This window comes from Alligator sinensis, unplaced genomic scaffold (assembly GCF_000455745.1).
Source record: "Alligator sinensis unplaced genomic scaffold, ASM45574v1 scaffold753_1, whole genome shotgun sequence".
NCBI lineage: Eukaryota > Metazoa > Chordata > Crocodylia > Alligatoridae > Alligator > Alligator sinensis.
The window spans coordinates 603,275-620,273 of NW_005842625.1; the positions used below are offsets into that span (position 1 = coordinate 603,275).

At 43.9% G+C, this 16,999-nt stretch overlaps 1 protein-coding gene across 7 annotated transcripts in view; it reads left to right on the plus strand.

Moving 5' to 3' along the window:
• NVL (nuclear VCP-like) overlaps positions 1–16,999 on the plus strand; it is a 76,611-nt gene that overhangs the window by 46,249 nt on the left and 13,363 nt on the right. For 5 of the 7 annotated variants that reach the window (XM_025215137.1, XM_006033369.3, XM_006033366.3 and 2 more), the window contains 4 exons: positions 3,869–3,975; positions 8,193–8,269; positions 12,939–13,027; positions 15,784–15,854. In XM_025215137.1, coding sequence (XP_025070922.1) covers positions 3,869–3,975; positions 8,193–8,269; positions 12,939–13,027; positions 15,784–15,854 — 344 coding nt within the window. Of the gene's footprint in view, positions 1–3,868; positions 3,976–8,192; positions 8,270–12,938; positions 13,028–14,209; positions 14,386–15,783; positions 15,855–16,999 lie in introns of all 7 variants that reach the window. The other 2 variants (XR_003096161.1, XM_025215136.1) reach the window with 2 other exon arrangements.

The window sequence follows — 16,999 nt, forward strand, 5'->3', positions numbered from 1 at the left end:
CAGCCCTTGAGCTGTACAGGGGGGCTGTGCCCTGCGGGGGGAGGGGGCAGGGGAGCCACCCCCACAAACCCCTCACCCATGTACCTAGCCCTGTGAGTGAGGAGTGAGGGGACTGGGGTGGGGGGCAGGCTGTGGGTTGAGAGTGAGGGGCAAGGGTAGGGTCAGGGCACTGGCAGATCAGTGCTACTCAGTGTTGCACATTCTGGTGAGTGAAGGGGGTAAAGACAGCTCTGATTTTTCTATGACAGAAAAGCCAAAAGTCAATGCCAAACTGTATAGATATTTAGAATTTATTTTATTATGATGATAGAGGCACTGGTAGGCTTACAAATTGCTTTAAAATTGTAAATATATCAATAAAACATTGCCCAACTGATTTTCTTTCTCTCTCTTGATTTTATATATATTTATATAACATTGAATTGGGTGTATTTTAAAGAGTGACTTCAGGATTTTTTTTATCAGGGATTTTTGCAGTTTTTAAATAGGGAACACTAGAACTCTTGCTAGTAAGGCAAGTGGCAGGACCCAGGCAAGGAGCCTGCTCAGAGCCTATATCTGGGACCCAGATGGAGGTGGCTGACCTCCTGGCCACTTGGGGCCAGGAGGACATGCTTTGACAGTTCAAAGCAGGCCACCACACTGAGAACATCTTCTGGGCAATAGCTGCCCAGATGGCTGGGTGGTGGCACAAAGGCCAACTGGGAAGCTACAGCCTACTGGCAGTTGGCCCAGAGGTGCAGATGCCTCTAATGGCCATACAGTCCCCATCTGGGTCTGGCAGGCATGCAGCCTTGGGGCCACATGCTGTTGCAGGTGACAGCAGGTCACAGCCAGGCAGCAGTCCCTCCTGCCAGAGTGCTGCAGTGTGTAGAGGGTGCAGGGAACTCTTGGGGCTGCTTCAGCAGTCCAGCTGTCACAAGGGGTAGTGTCCCCAGGTACCAATTGGCCAGGCCTCAGAAGCTCCTGTGAGTAGCCCTGAGCTTCTTGCCAGGGCAGGTTTTTATACTGCTGGGGCCAGCACAGGTGCTGACCCCAGCCTCTAGCTCCCCCGGCTGCAGATCCGAGAGAAGCCAGGCAGGGTTATTTTGCCCCAAGTGGCACAATTTGCCCCACACCAAAGTGCATGTCTGGGCGTGTGCGCTGAGGCAAAAAGCCCCAGCTCAAATTTGCACCGTTTCTATTTGAGCTGCTGCAAGCGCACGTGCCTGCAGGTGTGGACATGCCCCTAGAGTTTGTCACTAACTTAGTGGCTATCTATGAAAAAGTCACTCACCTTGTGCCTCTGTCTCCTGCATATTCAATTGAAAGAACTTTTTCTGTGTAAGAAAAATGTTGTGTTTCATCTAATTGCAAAGTACTTTTACAATTTTATATCTATGTGATACGATAATTGTATCTTTTGTTAAGAAGGAGGATGCAGTGACTAGTCTCATTTGTTATGTACATTTTTATGGTATCTGGTACACTGAAACCAGATCTGATTTTTATTGGAAGGACTTACTGTCATTTGATGAATGTGTATTAGTTACAGGGAAAATTATTATGTAAGTACGTATGTTGTAACTGTGAAGTGTGTTTGTGCCAGAAAAGATAAATGACCACATATAGCACTATGTCTACAACAAGAACAACATACCAAACCGTGACACTAATCCTATAAGTTAACTCTTAATTTCCCTGATCGAGAGGGAAGTTTAATACATCAATTTGAAATCTATCCCTCCACCATTTTGGTCAAAGAAAAAACTAACTCCAACAGGAAAACATGCTTCCTTGAGTACTCTGCTATCACAGGCACTATATCATACAATCTCCTTAGAACTTGATACGTTTATGATCTTAAAAGTAGTTAAGCTTTTTACCCCCAGGCCTCTGACTGGAAGACTGTTAGAATCATAAAAGTTAGGGTTGGAAGGGACCTAGGAGGTCATCTAGTCCAACCCCCTGCTCAAAGCAGGACCTTCCCCAACTAGATCATCCCAGCCAAAGCTTTGTCTAGCCAGGTTTTCAAAAACTCCAAGCATGGAGCTTACACCACCGCTCAGGTGGGTAACCTGTTCCACTGTTAAAATTTCCTCACAGCCACCTCCCAGATGAGTCTCTGCCCATACCCAGCCTCGATCTCGCAACCTTTGTGCCCAGAGCACAATATGCAAACCTGCAAGCCAAACAAGACTGGTTTTAGCTCTAGAACCTCACAGCTTTATAGGAAATTAAAAAAAGTATTCCAAACTCAATACAAGTTTGACAACAAGACCGGTTTTAGCTCTAGAACCTCACAACTCTATAAGAATATTTTTAAATTTCCAGACTAAATACAAGTTTGTATCCACTTTGTTCTTATGCCAATACTGTTCTTTAGCTTAATTGGCAGCAACTGCCACAAGCAGCCCAGAGAATGCGCTATGCACGCGCAGAAGACTGGCAGGGGCATTCTCTTGCTGGGGGAACAACTTCTTGGAGGTTTTCCATTGCAGGTGAATCCCCTTCTGCCACCAATCAGCTGACTGAGGTGGGAGGGGGATAATTTTTTATGGAAAGGCCCCCCCATAGGGCTCCCTGACAGCTTGCCTCTGGGCAAGCTATCAATGAGCCAGTGCTTTCCTTCCCTCCCCCTCTAGGAGGGAGCAAGAGCAAAGGACTTTGGGATATTAGGTGTCCTCCTTACCTGAGAGAAGTGTATATAGACCTTCAGTTTGGATCGGGAAGAGGGAAATTTTCTTTTGAGTTACCCAATCTAACTTATTGTGGAAGAGCCAGTAATCTGCAAGAAATCCCTTGATATGCCTGTTTGTGCTCAGAGATAGGCTTTGCTTTTTCTCTTGGCACAAATGGAATGTCTGTATGTGGCCAAAGACATTAACTGAAATATGTTTGTGTCTTAAGAAAAGTGAGAGAACTGTTTATTGAGTAGTGGAGATAATTTTCCTGAACTTTTGACCAATAACAATAGCTGGTAGAAATTTTCTTTGCCCCCTCAATTTAAAAACTGTTAGCTTGTTTGGGAAATCTTGAATAGTTTGTCTGCTGGATGCACAACTACTATATCTTGGGGGAGGACCTGGTTTGTTGTTGGCACTTCTAAAAGAAGAATACAGCAATTTTTTTATTTTAATTTTTGTTACTCAGTCTTCAAGTAAGAAGTGAATGGTATCTATTTGCAGAGGACCAAGCATTTTTCAAATGTATGGATACGCAATTTTCTCTCTTATGGGACAAGGACACATGGACATGCTACTGTGAAACAAAATGGAGTGGAGACTTAGAATATGACCACTTGTCTGCAGTAACTGCCCATGTGTACACTTCTGCTCTACAGCTAATTAACACCCAGTGAAAATGTTTGTTTGTGTGTTCATGTTTTAACTGAGAGAATTATCAAGAAGGAAGGCTAAACTACTACAGTTTATTCAATAAAAATTGAACTTCTTATAAAAAAAAAAACCCTTTTCTATGTAGATAGCTACACTTTGCTCAGATGCATCTTTTATATAGACTTTTAGACATTGTCACAATACTTGATTTGGAGAGAACTCTCCTGCCTGCTGCCTCCCCTTCCCCAGTAGAGCAAACTGAAAATATTCTTCATGCTGTGAATTCACGTGGAATTTTTTGCTCAGCCATGTTAAGTGTGATAGATGAATGTTCATTGAATACTTGCCGTTAAGAAAGATTTGTCTGCATCTATCAGCTGGCAGTTCAGGGCAAGTCTTGTGTCATACCAGGCTTGTGAGTGAACTAGGCAGTGAGGAGATTTATCTGACAGAAACACAAACTACTTAGTAACTGTCCTTAGCTCTCAGAGCTTCAAATGTTGGCTAATATTGCATCTAATACATAAACTGTTTTCTCTTTCTCCTGTCAGATATAATTGATCCAGCAATCTTGCGACCTGGCAGACTGGATAAAACACTCTACGTGGGTTTGCCACCTCCTGCAGATCGATTTGCCATCTTGAAGACTATCACTAAAGTGAGTAATTGGAAAGAAATGCTTATCTTGAAGTTGAGTGGGATGGTGCAATACAAACTAAAGCCAGAGAAGAATTGCAGGCCCTTATACAATGAAGCATGATAAAATAACTAATGTTTGTTTTAAATCAATAAAATTCAGCCAAACAATTGTTTACAGAGTTGTAAAGGCTGACAGAAATCAGCTGTTATGAGTGACAATAGGAACTTCTCTACAAAAGAATTATAACAGAAAATGCTGCCACTGATGGTCAAAATTTGGACAAGTATAATAAGATGAGTCATAGCTCAATGGGAAACATGCAGAGAAGACTTCCTTATATCTACTGGGCCTGCTACCTTTGCCCTGACAAAGTGTTTGAATGTAGAATTTTGAATCTTGATGCACAAATCCCAAATACATGTTGTCCAGCAGTATTTCTGTACAAATTCCCATTAAAATTGACAAGTGTGTGTGTGTGTGTGGGTTGCAGAATCAAGTAATTAAGGAGAAAATTATAATTTTTTTCACTGTGAATCTCATCTATGGCACTCTTTTCCCTGCATGAGCTCTGGATTCTATTGCTTCCTACTGTTAGGCCCTGAGTATAGGCTCTGGAAAAGTGTCCCATGGCATTTTCTTAAGCTGTGAAGACAACTATTTTAGGTCCACAGGAGGGATGAGATTTTCAAGACCAAATAATGTGCAAGAAACTCTCAAAGACCACTCCAAGGGAACTTTGCTTTAAACTGTATAAAGGTTAATAAGAAATAAAATTTAAAATGTTTTGTTAATAATAGAATTTTGATAAGATCCTATTAATAGGCAAATGTAATATAGAGATGCATCAAGTTATGCAAGACTCAGGATGTCTGATTTGCCTTGAACAAATTTCACATGGCATATTACAGCCTCATGGAAATAATGTTGAGCTTGTGAGTTTGTTACTACCGGTGGAGAAATTTGCCATTTTAAAGATTGTAAAGATTAAAAGGTTATCTCTAATAATCTCCAAAAGCCAATAATTAACAATGAAAAAACTTGGAGGTTTTTGTAACATAATGTTTGTCAGTCCTTTGAGAGGACTGATTATGGACTGAAATTACACTTATAAAAGGTTCTTTTGAAGATGGCCTGCAAAGTGTCTTTTAAAAACGGGTTATTTTTTTTCTTTTTTGATACCAATAAAGAAAACCTGGAAGTTCTTAGGCAAAAGTTGGGCATTGTGCTACCTTGTGTTACATGAGCTGAAGTTGGACAGACTAGCATCTGTCACCTCTTTGCAGTAGGTGGTATTATGTGCTGTAGAACTCCTGGGTGTTTCTTCTTTAAACCTTCAGTTGCTGGTTACGTTACATCAGGCATGTCCAACATGCGGGCCGCATTGAGGCCCAAGGTCCCTCGCTCAGGACAGGCGGGTGGGGGAGGGGAGCTGCTCACCCCCGCGGGGCCAGGCTTGCGTGACCTCCCATGTTACGTGAGCTGGGTCCTGCCACTGCCCCAAGGGCTGTGCAGCGCAGGGCTGCCCCAGCCGTGCCTGATGAGACAAACTGGCGACAGCGCCCACTTTTACTTGTCTCTGGCTCAGCCCCTTGCCCCGGTGTCCTGCCTGCTTCCTGGAACCTGCTGGGCTCAGCCATGGGGCAGAAATGGGGCATGGCGCCCAGCACAGGCAGTCAGCAGGGCAGCCCCGGGGCGGGGGGGCCTCGGCAGGCAGGGTCCTGGCGTGACCTCCGCGGGGTGAGGCAACGGGAGCCAGTGTCTGCTGGGTCCCCCACTCTGGGCTCGCAGCACTGAGGCCACCGGGGCTGTGTGTGCGGGCAGCTGGGCACCACGGTGAGCGGGGCCGTGTGAGTGAGCGGGCGAGGAGCTGCAGTGCAGTGGCTGCCTCGCTCCAGCCCACTTTGGGCAGCACCAGCTCGTGGGACTGCGCTGCTCGGGGGGAGTGGGATTGTTGTTTCCTGTGGCTGGGCTAGGTGCTGCTCTCCTGCCACGGCAGCTGCCTGCACCCTCCTGGGGGCCGTTTGCCTTCGCCACAGGGAAGCGTGGAGGAGCAAAGCGGCCCATGTTCCCCTGAGGCCTTCCCCTGCCAGGAGCCGCCCTGGGCAGACCAGGCCTGAGACCCTGCCAGGCTGGGAACCAGCTTCGCTTCTGCAGTTCCGCCGTCCCCCATCTCATACGTTGGCTGAGCCCCAGCGCTGCCAAGACTTTAGGCAGCAGTGTTGTTGGTGTGGGCAAGGCCTAGGGAAGCAGTGGCATAGGCAGCCCCTTGGCCTGCGAGAGAGCACCGGCTACATCGGTTTGGTCACATATTTTAACACGGCTGTCAAATATCTTCTGGGGTTGCCTTCAAATGGTGATTGTAGTAGGCAGAAGGGGGGCCCCAGCTGTTGGGATGGCTGGTCCAGGACATCATTTGCTGTAGTTTGTCACTAGGTGAGCACAGGTGGGGGTTTATGCCAGCTTTGCCTTATTTCAGGCTTGTCCAACGTATGGACTGCGGGGTGATAAAATATGAATATGGCTCGCCGGCCTACTGGGTGATAAAAAGTTCATGATCCAGCTCCACATTCAAAAAGGTTGGACACCCCTGCATTACATAAACATGAACCTTCAGAGGCAGACTTTACAGAAAACAATGGATTAAAGGCACGTGGTGAACTGTCCTTGTAGCAGTCTTGTCATCTAAATTGTAAGGTCACATAATTAGGGACATGCTAAATTCGGGGCAGCTGCCCCCCAATTTTCACAGGCAGAACACGGGGCCCGACAGTCATTTTGTGGGTGGAGTACAGTGGGGGCTTAGAGAGTAAAAGGCATAGCACAAGTGGTATGTGTTAAGGAAGAAGACAGGGTCATTCATAGTAAAAGTGGGTGTTTACAGACTGGCAACTTTGTAAGAAAAAAGATCAGTGAGGAGCTTAAGAGAGGAACCCCTAAGAGTAAGAAAGGTAGAGGTAAGCAGGGTGCTATTGTGTAAGGACTCAATTTCAATGAACCCATGCAAGCTGTAAAGTAAGAGTACTAATGAAACCTAAAACTGCATGCCTGGTGCAGCTTCAGCACAGGTGGCAAACATCCTGCTTTGCATATGAAACCAATAGGGAAAACCTTTATCATAATAACATAAAGCTGTGTCTGTCTGGCCTGCAAATACTTAACTTGTCAGTGAGTAGAAAAGTACTAAATTTAAAGTTATTTTGCTTTTTCTTTCTAGGTTAAAGCCTTTTCTCTCCTAAAGGCGCTCCAGACTTGGGCCTTGTTCCTGTCTCTGCTTTTCCTCTGTCCCACCATCTATTTCTTATACTCCATACAGGATTCATTCCTGATCAGTCTTTGTCTCTTTCTAGTCACCTTTTGCATCCTGCCTTCCTCACTTCCATGCAGTTTTATCTCACTTGCCATATTTCATCCAGAGATGAAGTTTCTCCCTCTTTCTGCCAGAGATGAAGTTTTGATCAGTAGTTGACCATCTACTAATTTTGTTATATCTGCTCATGCACTTAGATCCTGGGACCCATCTTGTCCTATGCCCTGGGCCAAACCTGAACTGTGGGGCAAGTGGTGGTGGTGAAGTCAGTGGCAAAGGCAGTTCAAGTAGTGGTGGCAGCAGTGCTATTGGGACAGCCCTTGCTTGCCTGCCTGCTACCAACAGCCATGTCCAATGGGGTTTTGGAGCATCATCTTCTACAGCAGGTCTTAGTTCCCTTAGCCATGCCCCCAAGTTCCCTAGTCCACCAGTAACAAGCAGGCCAGATGAAGTGGCTACATAGGCCAGGTCCAGGCTATATGTTTGAGACCCCTGCATTAGACCATGAGCTCATGACAAAGATTTGTTTGCAATGAAGTCCCTTGAAATATATTTGAAAAAATATGTCAATACCATTGTGCTGAATGTCAGTACTAATGTGCTAAACATATTAGTTTTGCATTGCTCTTAAAAAAAAAAAAAAAAAAAAAAAAAACCCAAAAAACCCCAAAAAACCCAAAACGTTAAACTTGAACATCCCAAAATCGAAGTAGGATTCTCCGGTGTTCTCTTCCACTGAGTCAACACCAAATGTTTCTTTAAATGCAGTCCATTCTGTTTGTCTGTTTTTGAGATGCACTAGTGCCCAGGCCTGCTCTTGTAGTTTCAGGATGTATATTGCTTGAGGACAATATTATTTGTGGTTGAATTAGTCATTTTGGGGCTTTTTGTCTTTCTCTCTTCCCTGCTATCACTGCCAACTTCTTAGGATGGTACTCAGCCTCCATTGGACACGGATGTAAACCTTGAAGCAATTGCTTATGATCAGCGCTGTGATTGTTACACGTGAGTGACTTCTTTTTTAACTCTAATTCCTGTACTAGCAAATGTCCTCTGGCTTATATGAAGGTGTGCTACCTCATTGTTAATAAAAAGAAGCCATCCAGGAATTTAATAAGACTTTCTTGATGCAACAGACTTCCTTTTCTTACATAGGAGTGTTCAGGTGCCTGACTTTTTATCACCTGCAAAAAAAACTGCTTAGCGAAGGCAGCTTTGCCATCTCTCTTCTTTCCTTTACATCTCTTCCCATAAAATTTACATCACACTGCAGATATGACATATAAAAGCTCTAAACTCGGGATGTTCTATTTGGATAAGTGAAACTAGAGTGTATGTCTCCTTTGATACAATTAACATGAATGAGCAAATGTTGTGCTGTTATTTGACAGACAAGGGAGTGTATGTTATGCCCTTCACTGTCATGCAAATTCTTAAGTATACACTATCTGAGGTAAATTCCATGAGATGGCAACCAGTTGTTAGTCATTTGCAAATTTCTAGATGCGTACAACTCCATAAAAGCATTGAACAATTAGATTGTTTATTAGGGTTTTACTATCACTAATGGCAATAAGCTTCTTCCTTAAAACACTATGTGCTCTTGACATGTCTTACTTGTGCAATAAAACTGGTTTATATAGTAAAGCAAGAAAGATAATTAGTAAGCAGCTATTTAAATCATAGTTTAAGAAATTTGCAATTTCTTAAACTATGATTTATGCTCCTCCTAGCAAAAATAGTCTTTCAGCTGGTGTGCTGTGTTGTTATAAAAAGAGAATGCTTGTGGTTGTTACAACTTGACCCAGGTTCCCCTGTCTGGGCACACACCACTGTGTTGTAAATGCAACTCTGGCCTGGGTCCATATGCTTTTGGGCCCTCTTGGTCTGGGTAGTGACTGATGATAACTGTATTGCAGCTCTGAATCTGCTGGGTTCCCAGGTGCAGATACCTTGGGAGAGTACTTGATGTCCTGTTTTGGCAGTGGGAGCCTAAAATGTGAACTCCAGTGCTCCAGCTGTTTATACATGCCCTCTTAGCTGGGGTAGCTCTGACATCTATTAAAACCTTTTGGATAGATCACGGTAGTCAAACAAGAAACATAGGCTCAGCAGAGGAGTTTAACCACAGATACTTTTACTCTTGAAAGCACTAGAGCATCACTATCAAATATGGCCTGCAGGCCAGATCCAGCCTGCAGAGGTGTCATCTGGCTGTTGAGCCCCAGCTCAAGTCTGGGATCGTGCCCGGTATGCAAAAGCCAATAAAGATACCAGGGGTGAAAGTATAAAGATTTATTGCTAGCAATACAAGGTGCAAGCGGAATAATTTCACGTAACAAGCACACAGATTCTCAATTCTAAGCATCTTTTATACAGGAGTATTGGACCTTCATAAGCATTCTTGTTTGCTAATTGGTTATAAGGGAGTGACGCAAGGAGTTCTTTACTGAGCATGTCTCTATACCTGTGTTTTAGCTATGTATCTCATTTCCATACATGTATGTTTCATTAGCATACTTTCTCCCCACCTAGGGGTGTGAATCTTAATATTTAAATCAGTTCTTTGCCCTAGTCCACTAATTCTGTTTTTGTTTTCAAGCCTCCTTTATCTAAGACTGTCTTCTCCTTATCATTGCAGTTGGGCATTAGTTACAGAACAGAGACTTTTGCTTGGGCTATGTGTAGTGGTTTCTAGGTCAAACCTGACATGGCCAGTGGTGCTTATCAGGTGGTGCCCCTGCTCCTCCCCCTCCTCTTTTCCTCTCTATTACCCACTGCTGAAATCAGCAGGGATCCAGGTTTTCTGTTTGCTGCAGAAAAAATTGGCTTTCCCCTTTTAAAGGAGAAAAATCGTGGGAAATTGCAGGTTTCCCCTTACAGGCTGGCAGCCTTCCAGCCTTCAAGTATCTGCTTGGGGCTGGGAGGAGCAGAGGGAGGGTGATTGGCATCAGGGGGTGCCATGTGTGTGTGCGCGCATGCACATGAATGTGGCCAGCCTACAGCCAGGCAGGGTGGTGGTAGTAGCTCTGGCAGCTGGATAAAGGTAAGTCGGTGGTGGGGAAAAGAGGAATGGAGGGCCATGGCTTGGGGATTGTCCAGAGTGCTGGGGGTGGGACATGCGGGTGACAAGGGGGTGTGGAGGTGGGGAAGGTGTCCAGGCACCTTTGGGTAGAGAGGTCTAAGATAGTGCTAGGTGTTACCAGTGGTCCCAGTTCTGTGCTGCTGCCAGTGGGGCCTGCCTGCAGGCATCTGCCCTTCTAGCAGGGGAAGGGGATGGAGGGGGTCCTTTGGGGGCTCCAGGGAGCTGTATGGCCAGGTCAGTGGTGCCAGAGTTGATTCTTGTGCTCTCAGGGGCACAGCAGCCAAGACGCGCTGGGGGGTGCCAGGCCACCTGGCACAGTGCTCCTCCTCTCATACTCCTCCCATTGCCCACAGAATGGCCTGGGCCAGAGCCATGCTCCACTTCACACTGCTGCTGTGGAGCACAGTGTTGGTCCTCTCCATTGCACTGCAGCCCCAGCCCCAGCCTCAGCTGGCGGCACAGGGCAGCATGTGATGCCTCAGCCACTGCTCGTGCTTCTACATGAGGTGCTTTGCATGCAGGCTGTCTCCACTGGGTTCCCCCAGACCACCATCCTGTAGTCTGTGCATGGCTAGACGGAGGCAGCTGGGAGCCCCCTCTGGCTGGCGGCAGGGGGCTGCAGGTCCAAAGTGAGGAACACCAGCAAGGCTGAGGGGGGTAGAGGGCTGTGGGTTGGGAGTGAGGGGCACCAGCATGACCCAGGGGGGTGGGGGACTGTGGGTCAGGAGTGAGGGGCACCAGCAGGGAAGTGGGGCTGCAGGTTGAGAGCGAGGGACACCAGAGGGGCGGAGGCTGCAGCTTGGGAGTGAGGGGCACCCGGGGGGGCAAGAGACTGCATTGGGAGTAAGGGGCTCTGGAGGGGGTGTGGCTTGGGAGTAAGGGGCAACAACACAGGCAAGGCATCAGCATGATAGGGCTGCTCAGGACCACAAAGCAGCGGCAGGGAGGGCATTCCTAGTAAGTCGCGCTACTTAAAAGGTTCCACACGTCACGTGTATCAGAATCACTGCTTGTCTCCATGCTGAAAAAATGGCAGCAGGGCACTTTGAACTAAAGCTCATCAGATGTGTTTTATTTCAAAGCATGCCACTGCCATTTTGTCAGCATGGAGAAACATGGCGACACTGATACACATGACACACGAGGCTGCCAGAGTGCATCAAAGCTGGCTCCATGCATGGGTGTAGGAGTCCCTCGTCTCTCTAATACATTTCTCCCCATCTAACATGGCCACACAATGCCCAGAATAGACTGACCATGTCAGGATTGGACTAGTTTTCAGCCCTTCTTGCCTGTCTTAACTCAAAATAGAGGTTACACTGCCCAGTAAAAGTCACATTTACAGCTCTAATCCAAAATGGAATTTGCAGAACATGAAGTTTGCACTGTCTGTCCCAGCTTCCACCTGCAAGATTGAAGGGCAGCACTCACATTCACAGATGCTTTCTTTCCTGCCTCTGCTCAAATGAGGAGGGTGCTAGTATTTCATGTTAGGGTATAACATTATCTGAAGACTCGCTTGGACAAGGTTAAGCAAAGAATGGATGTTTCAATTTGGTGGCATGTAACCATCTTTGGATTTGTGAATAATTTGTTTTAAAACTTAAAAAAAAAAAAAAGTTGATTGTTTGCCACCGTTGCTAGATAGGCCTGATCACTTACTTGTGGGTAGCAGTGTGTTAAGTGTAAAATCAGGATTTTTCAACCTGTGTGTGAGGAGGCATGACTAGATTTGCTCACTCTCAGTCAGTCTGTCAGGTCTCTCCCCTTTTTTATCCATGACAATAGGTAGCCCTGCAAAAAAATTACTTATTAGCTCTGAGGTAGGAAGAAATAATGCATAGCAAGTACTGGCTTGATTTGTGATGGGCAGTCCCTGCCAAGCTCAACTGGAAAGAGGGTGAGAAGGCAGGAATGATGTCTGGAAAGAGCAAACTGATGAGCAAAAATCCCTCAAAATAAACTGGTAGCAACGGGGGAAAAAAGTAAAAGGAACTGGGGCCTGGGGAGTAGACAAAATAACATGGGAATAACTGTGGACAGGGAATGTCTGCAGTGTAAATTTAAAGCCCCATTTAGCATCAGAAATGGCTAATCCAGATGCTTTAGAGAGATCTTGTGGGTGCAGCATTTCAGCAAAGAGTCAATAAGCCATTTATTCCCTTCTCTTGTGTCTCTTACAACAGAAGCTTTACTCGGGATCAAATGCACTTCACTCTATAATCTTTCACATGATATCACAGCATCCTTTGAATGAATCTAATCCAACTGTTGTTTGAAAAACGTGTTACTTTTGTACCAAACTCTCTAACCATTCTCTGCACCCCATCCCAATTTGTGTAAATTATTCTGAGAGAAGTAAATCTTTAAATCCTTGTACTTGCTCTGATCATCAGTAATTCTTTTTTTTTTTTTTTTTATAAGTAAGGAAGTTCATTCTCTTTTTGCAGATATAAATGCTGTTGACCAATTGTTCTATTATCATTCCATCTTTTAATACTCTCCTGCCTTTTTGTGTGTGTCATTGGACACAGACAGCTGGTTGACGTCTGACCTAAACTAGCTCCTTCTTTCCATATCTATCTCTAGCGGGGCAGATCTTTCTGCTCTAGTGCGTGAAGCTTCTCTTTGTGCCTTGAGACGAGAAATGGCCTTGCAGAAGAGCAAAAGCAGGAAAGGTAAGTTGATCTTTTTTTAAAAGTTGAAATGCAACCAAGGGAAGATGAGTAAGTTGGGAAAGTTTATAAAGTAGTTCAAGATAATTCTGAAGTTAGGCTGCTTAAACTGTTGGAATTTACTAAGAGGACAACAGTTGTTAATATGTGTTGACAATATGTAAGACCCTTTGGGAGGCGGCATCTCTAGGAGAGAGTGATGAATACAACAGGTGCACTGGAATGGATTTAATTCTGCATGGATAGGACTAGAAAGTGTAAAAGTAATTAGGGGTGTAGGTTGTAGCCGTGTTGGTCTAAGGACATACCTATCTTGTATGCATACCAGCCCAGCCCCTGGCTTCTTTACTTTTCATTCCATCTAGGAAAAGCACACACCAACTGCTGAAACTGCCTTAGCCTGACAAAGGGTTTTTGAACCCGAAAGCTTGCTTAATAACTATTCTCCAACTATTTGGGTTGGTCTAATAAAAGATATCAGATTCACCCAAGGAACCTTGTCTACCTAAAAGTAATTATGCATTTTGGAGGTAAACTCCTGTGCTGTTACCACATGTTAAGCAAATTATTGAATGTATATAATTTTATATATTTGGATCAGGAAGTGTTAAGTTTGAACAAGCTGAGTGTCCTTTCTGGGATCAAGAAAATCCTGATGATTATACTTCTCCCAGGGGACAGATTTTTTTTTTCCTGCGTGTATATGGGGAGGAAGCACAGTGTGTTAAGATCCCCGTGTGCAAAATCCAATCCCACAATGTGCTCAGCAGTCATTAAGGTCTTTGGTGATGGGGTGCAGGGGAAGCGTGAATCAGTCCCATGCAAATTCTACCCACTGAAATTTCTGATTTTTCAGAAATGCAAATGAAGAGCTGTCACTAAGGGATCCCACAAACTTGAAATCTATTGTTTCATCAGCAAGTTGTCTGAAGTACTGCACCTGAAGTCCCTATACCAGGTCTTGTGGTTTTAAAGCCATGTTTACCCATTTGAAGAACATAAGTGCCCTACTGGGTCAGATCAGTAATCTGTCTAGCCCCGTAGCCTGTCTTCAACAGTGGCAGGAGCAGATGTTTTAGAGGGATAGCATTGAAAAGGGTGTATCTAGAGTGATCCATCCCGTTTATTTCTCTTCCTGGCATCCACCATCATTGGTGTAGAGCAGGTGTGTCAAACTATTTTCAGATGTATTCTTCGTGCCCCGACCTAAGAGCCAACACAAAATGAAATACTCGCACACACTTAACAAGAAAGGCAGAATAACATCCCACCTAACTCATGGCTTGTGAGAAGGAACGTGTGCTGTAGCTGTTCTCCCATAAGTACTGAGGCTGCTGAATTTGTTCGCTTATGCTACAATGGTGAGCCTTAAAAGTAAGATCTAGCCTTTGTTTGATTTCTTCTTATTTGAATAATGCAATTGTCCTGGTTAACTTAAAATGAACAAGAGGAGGAAGAAGGACATCAGACTTTGTATGTATATATGAATTTTGTAGAAAAGAACAAGGAAATACTTGGACGTTATGAAGCAAGGAGAGACTGCCACCTTTTTCCTCTTTCTTTTTACAGTTTTTATTGACCTTTAGTACAGTTAGGTCCAAATCCTGATTAGTAGTGACAGATTTTTTCCATCCTTTTGCACAGAGAAATCCTGAATTGACTGCACTGATTTGTTAATGTGGGGTTTTTTTGGATAGAGATACACAAGGCCTCTCGGTGTATATTTACTAAAGACAGTGGTAGGGCATTCTTGTGAAGCTGGACATATCTTGATGAAATGCAGTACCGAACAGGTGCTGAAAAGTTCCTTAAAGTAACATAATCAGCTAATTCAGTATGTCCAATAAAACTGTACTGTACCTGTATTCGTGATAGTTATTGTACTAATTCTGTGTAGCAACTTGATTTTGGAGGATGTTAATTATATGTATACGTCAAGACATTTGCATGAGAGCGCAAGAAAATACCCACTTTTTCTTTTAGAATGAAATTCTTGTGGCCAGCAGCAGGTTAACGAAGGCCTCTCTCAAAGGTGGTAGTGGAGGGTCATTAAGACTGATTTATTAACATGGGGGTTTTTGGATAGAGATATGGGTAAAGGGCTGGCCTGTTATGTCTACAGATTATACAAGGTTGGATCAGTGATAATGGGGGCAACCAATCACCTGATCCTTTGAGCACCAGAAAGTACTGATAAGATGCTGGTATAAGCCAGCCTGTGTAAAGGGTGCAGTCCCTTTATACTAGAACACCTTGTCTGTGTACAGTCTTGTTAAAGCACAAGCTTAGAAACCAGGAAGCCATAATTGTCTAGTTTTATCACAGACAAACTTCTGTTTAATTTTAGTGAGTCATTTTAAGCCTTACTTTCAAGTGTTGAGCACTCTAAATTCTAGTTGAATTCAATGTATGCTACAGTTGGTCAAGGCCTTGGGTATCAATGCTGTATCTAAAACAGTCCTATTAAAATATATGTATTGTCATAATTTAGATGCCCTATAACTGATGCAGAGAGGGACAAAGGAGTTGCTCAGGTTCATATAGCTTGCATTAGATACACCATGGAAATTCAAAGTTCATGAAACCATTGACTCACTGAGGATAATAGACTGTGCAGTTAGTGAAATTCATTATCTTAATATTTTCATTAATGTTGTCTTGGAATTTATTTAGAAAATGGTATTAGTCCATGTGTGTAGTGGTATTGTATATGAGTAATTTCTAGTCGTTAAGTTATTGTACTGTGTGCTTTTTCTAAGGAGAAATCAAGATTGGACAAAAACACTTCGAAGAAGCTTTTAAGAAAGTGAAATCATCAATATCAAAAAAGGTAAGAATATTAATTTTGAATGAATAAGTAATGTTTAACTTTGCATAAAGCAGACTGAAGATAAGAAGCATAGAATTTTATATTTGCCTGAAATTGCTGGAGAGAATGCATTTGCCTGTATCCAGGTCAATTTGGGGTACCTAAGGTCACGCTCTAAAACAGTAAGGATCAAACTTCTAGGCAGGCATGCCACAATATAAGCCCTGCACCCTCCCTGAGTGCCACTCTGGTCCCCTTCCTCTATATGAAATGCTTCTTTGCTTTCTGTTCCCTGCCAGACCTGCTGCTCTGGTTTCTGCTCCCTGCCTCTATCTGCCACAGTGTTCCTTGCTCCCTCCCCTGTCTGCCATGTGTCACAGGCTCTCTGTGCCATTTGTGGCACACATGCTGCAGGCTGGCCACCCTTGTTCTGAAAGATCTTGTGGCACTTAAAATGACCTCAAGCATTTAGGGTCTCTGTTTTAGAATTCATACAAAACTAATCCTGTCTCTGCAGCAGCGCAGTAACCTCTAGCAATGTTCTTAGATATGGTTTGGTCCTGTGTGGACCAGGTTAAGTTGGGCAAAGAATGGATTTTTACTGGCACAATAAAACATTTTCCTAATAGAATTAATGTCATGGTATCACTGATGCTTTACGGAGATTTTTCATCCAAGTACTGAAAAAGTTCTCACCTATTAATATTAAACTGGAGACCTGAGATTAGAATCAAAAGGGTGGAAAGAACCTCAATCACCTAATCCAATCTTCTGCACAGATGCACTTGTTCTAAACCATCCCAGGTAATTGTGCTCTAGTCTCCTTTTGAAAACTGTTGAAAAAGGAGGTTTCACAACTTTCCTAGGCAGCTTTTTCCATTGTTTCTAAGTTGTTTTTTTTTTCCCTGAGATTTGATCTAAATCTGCTTTGCTGCAGTTTAAAGCCTTTGCCTGTATCCTGCTGTCCACAGCAAAGGCGAAAAAATCTTGCCCTTTTCTTTAGGTACTTTTTCAAATACTTGAAAATTATAATGCTAAATCTTCTTTTCTCCAACCATAAATGTACTTAGTTTTTTGCCAAGCTTCCCTCATGGTTTGCATATTAATTCTTATATCATTGAATTGCTTGTCTCTGAATTCACTCCATTTTCTCTATAACCAGACCC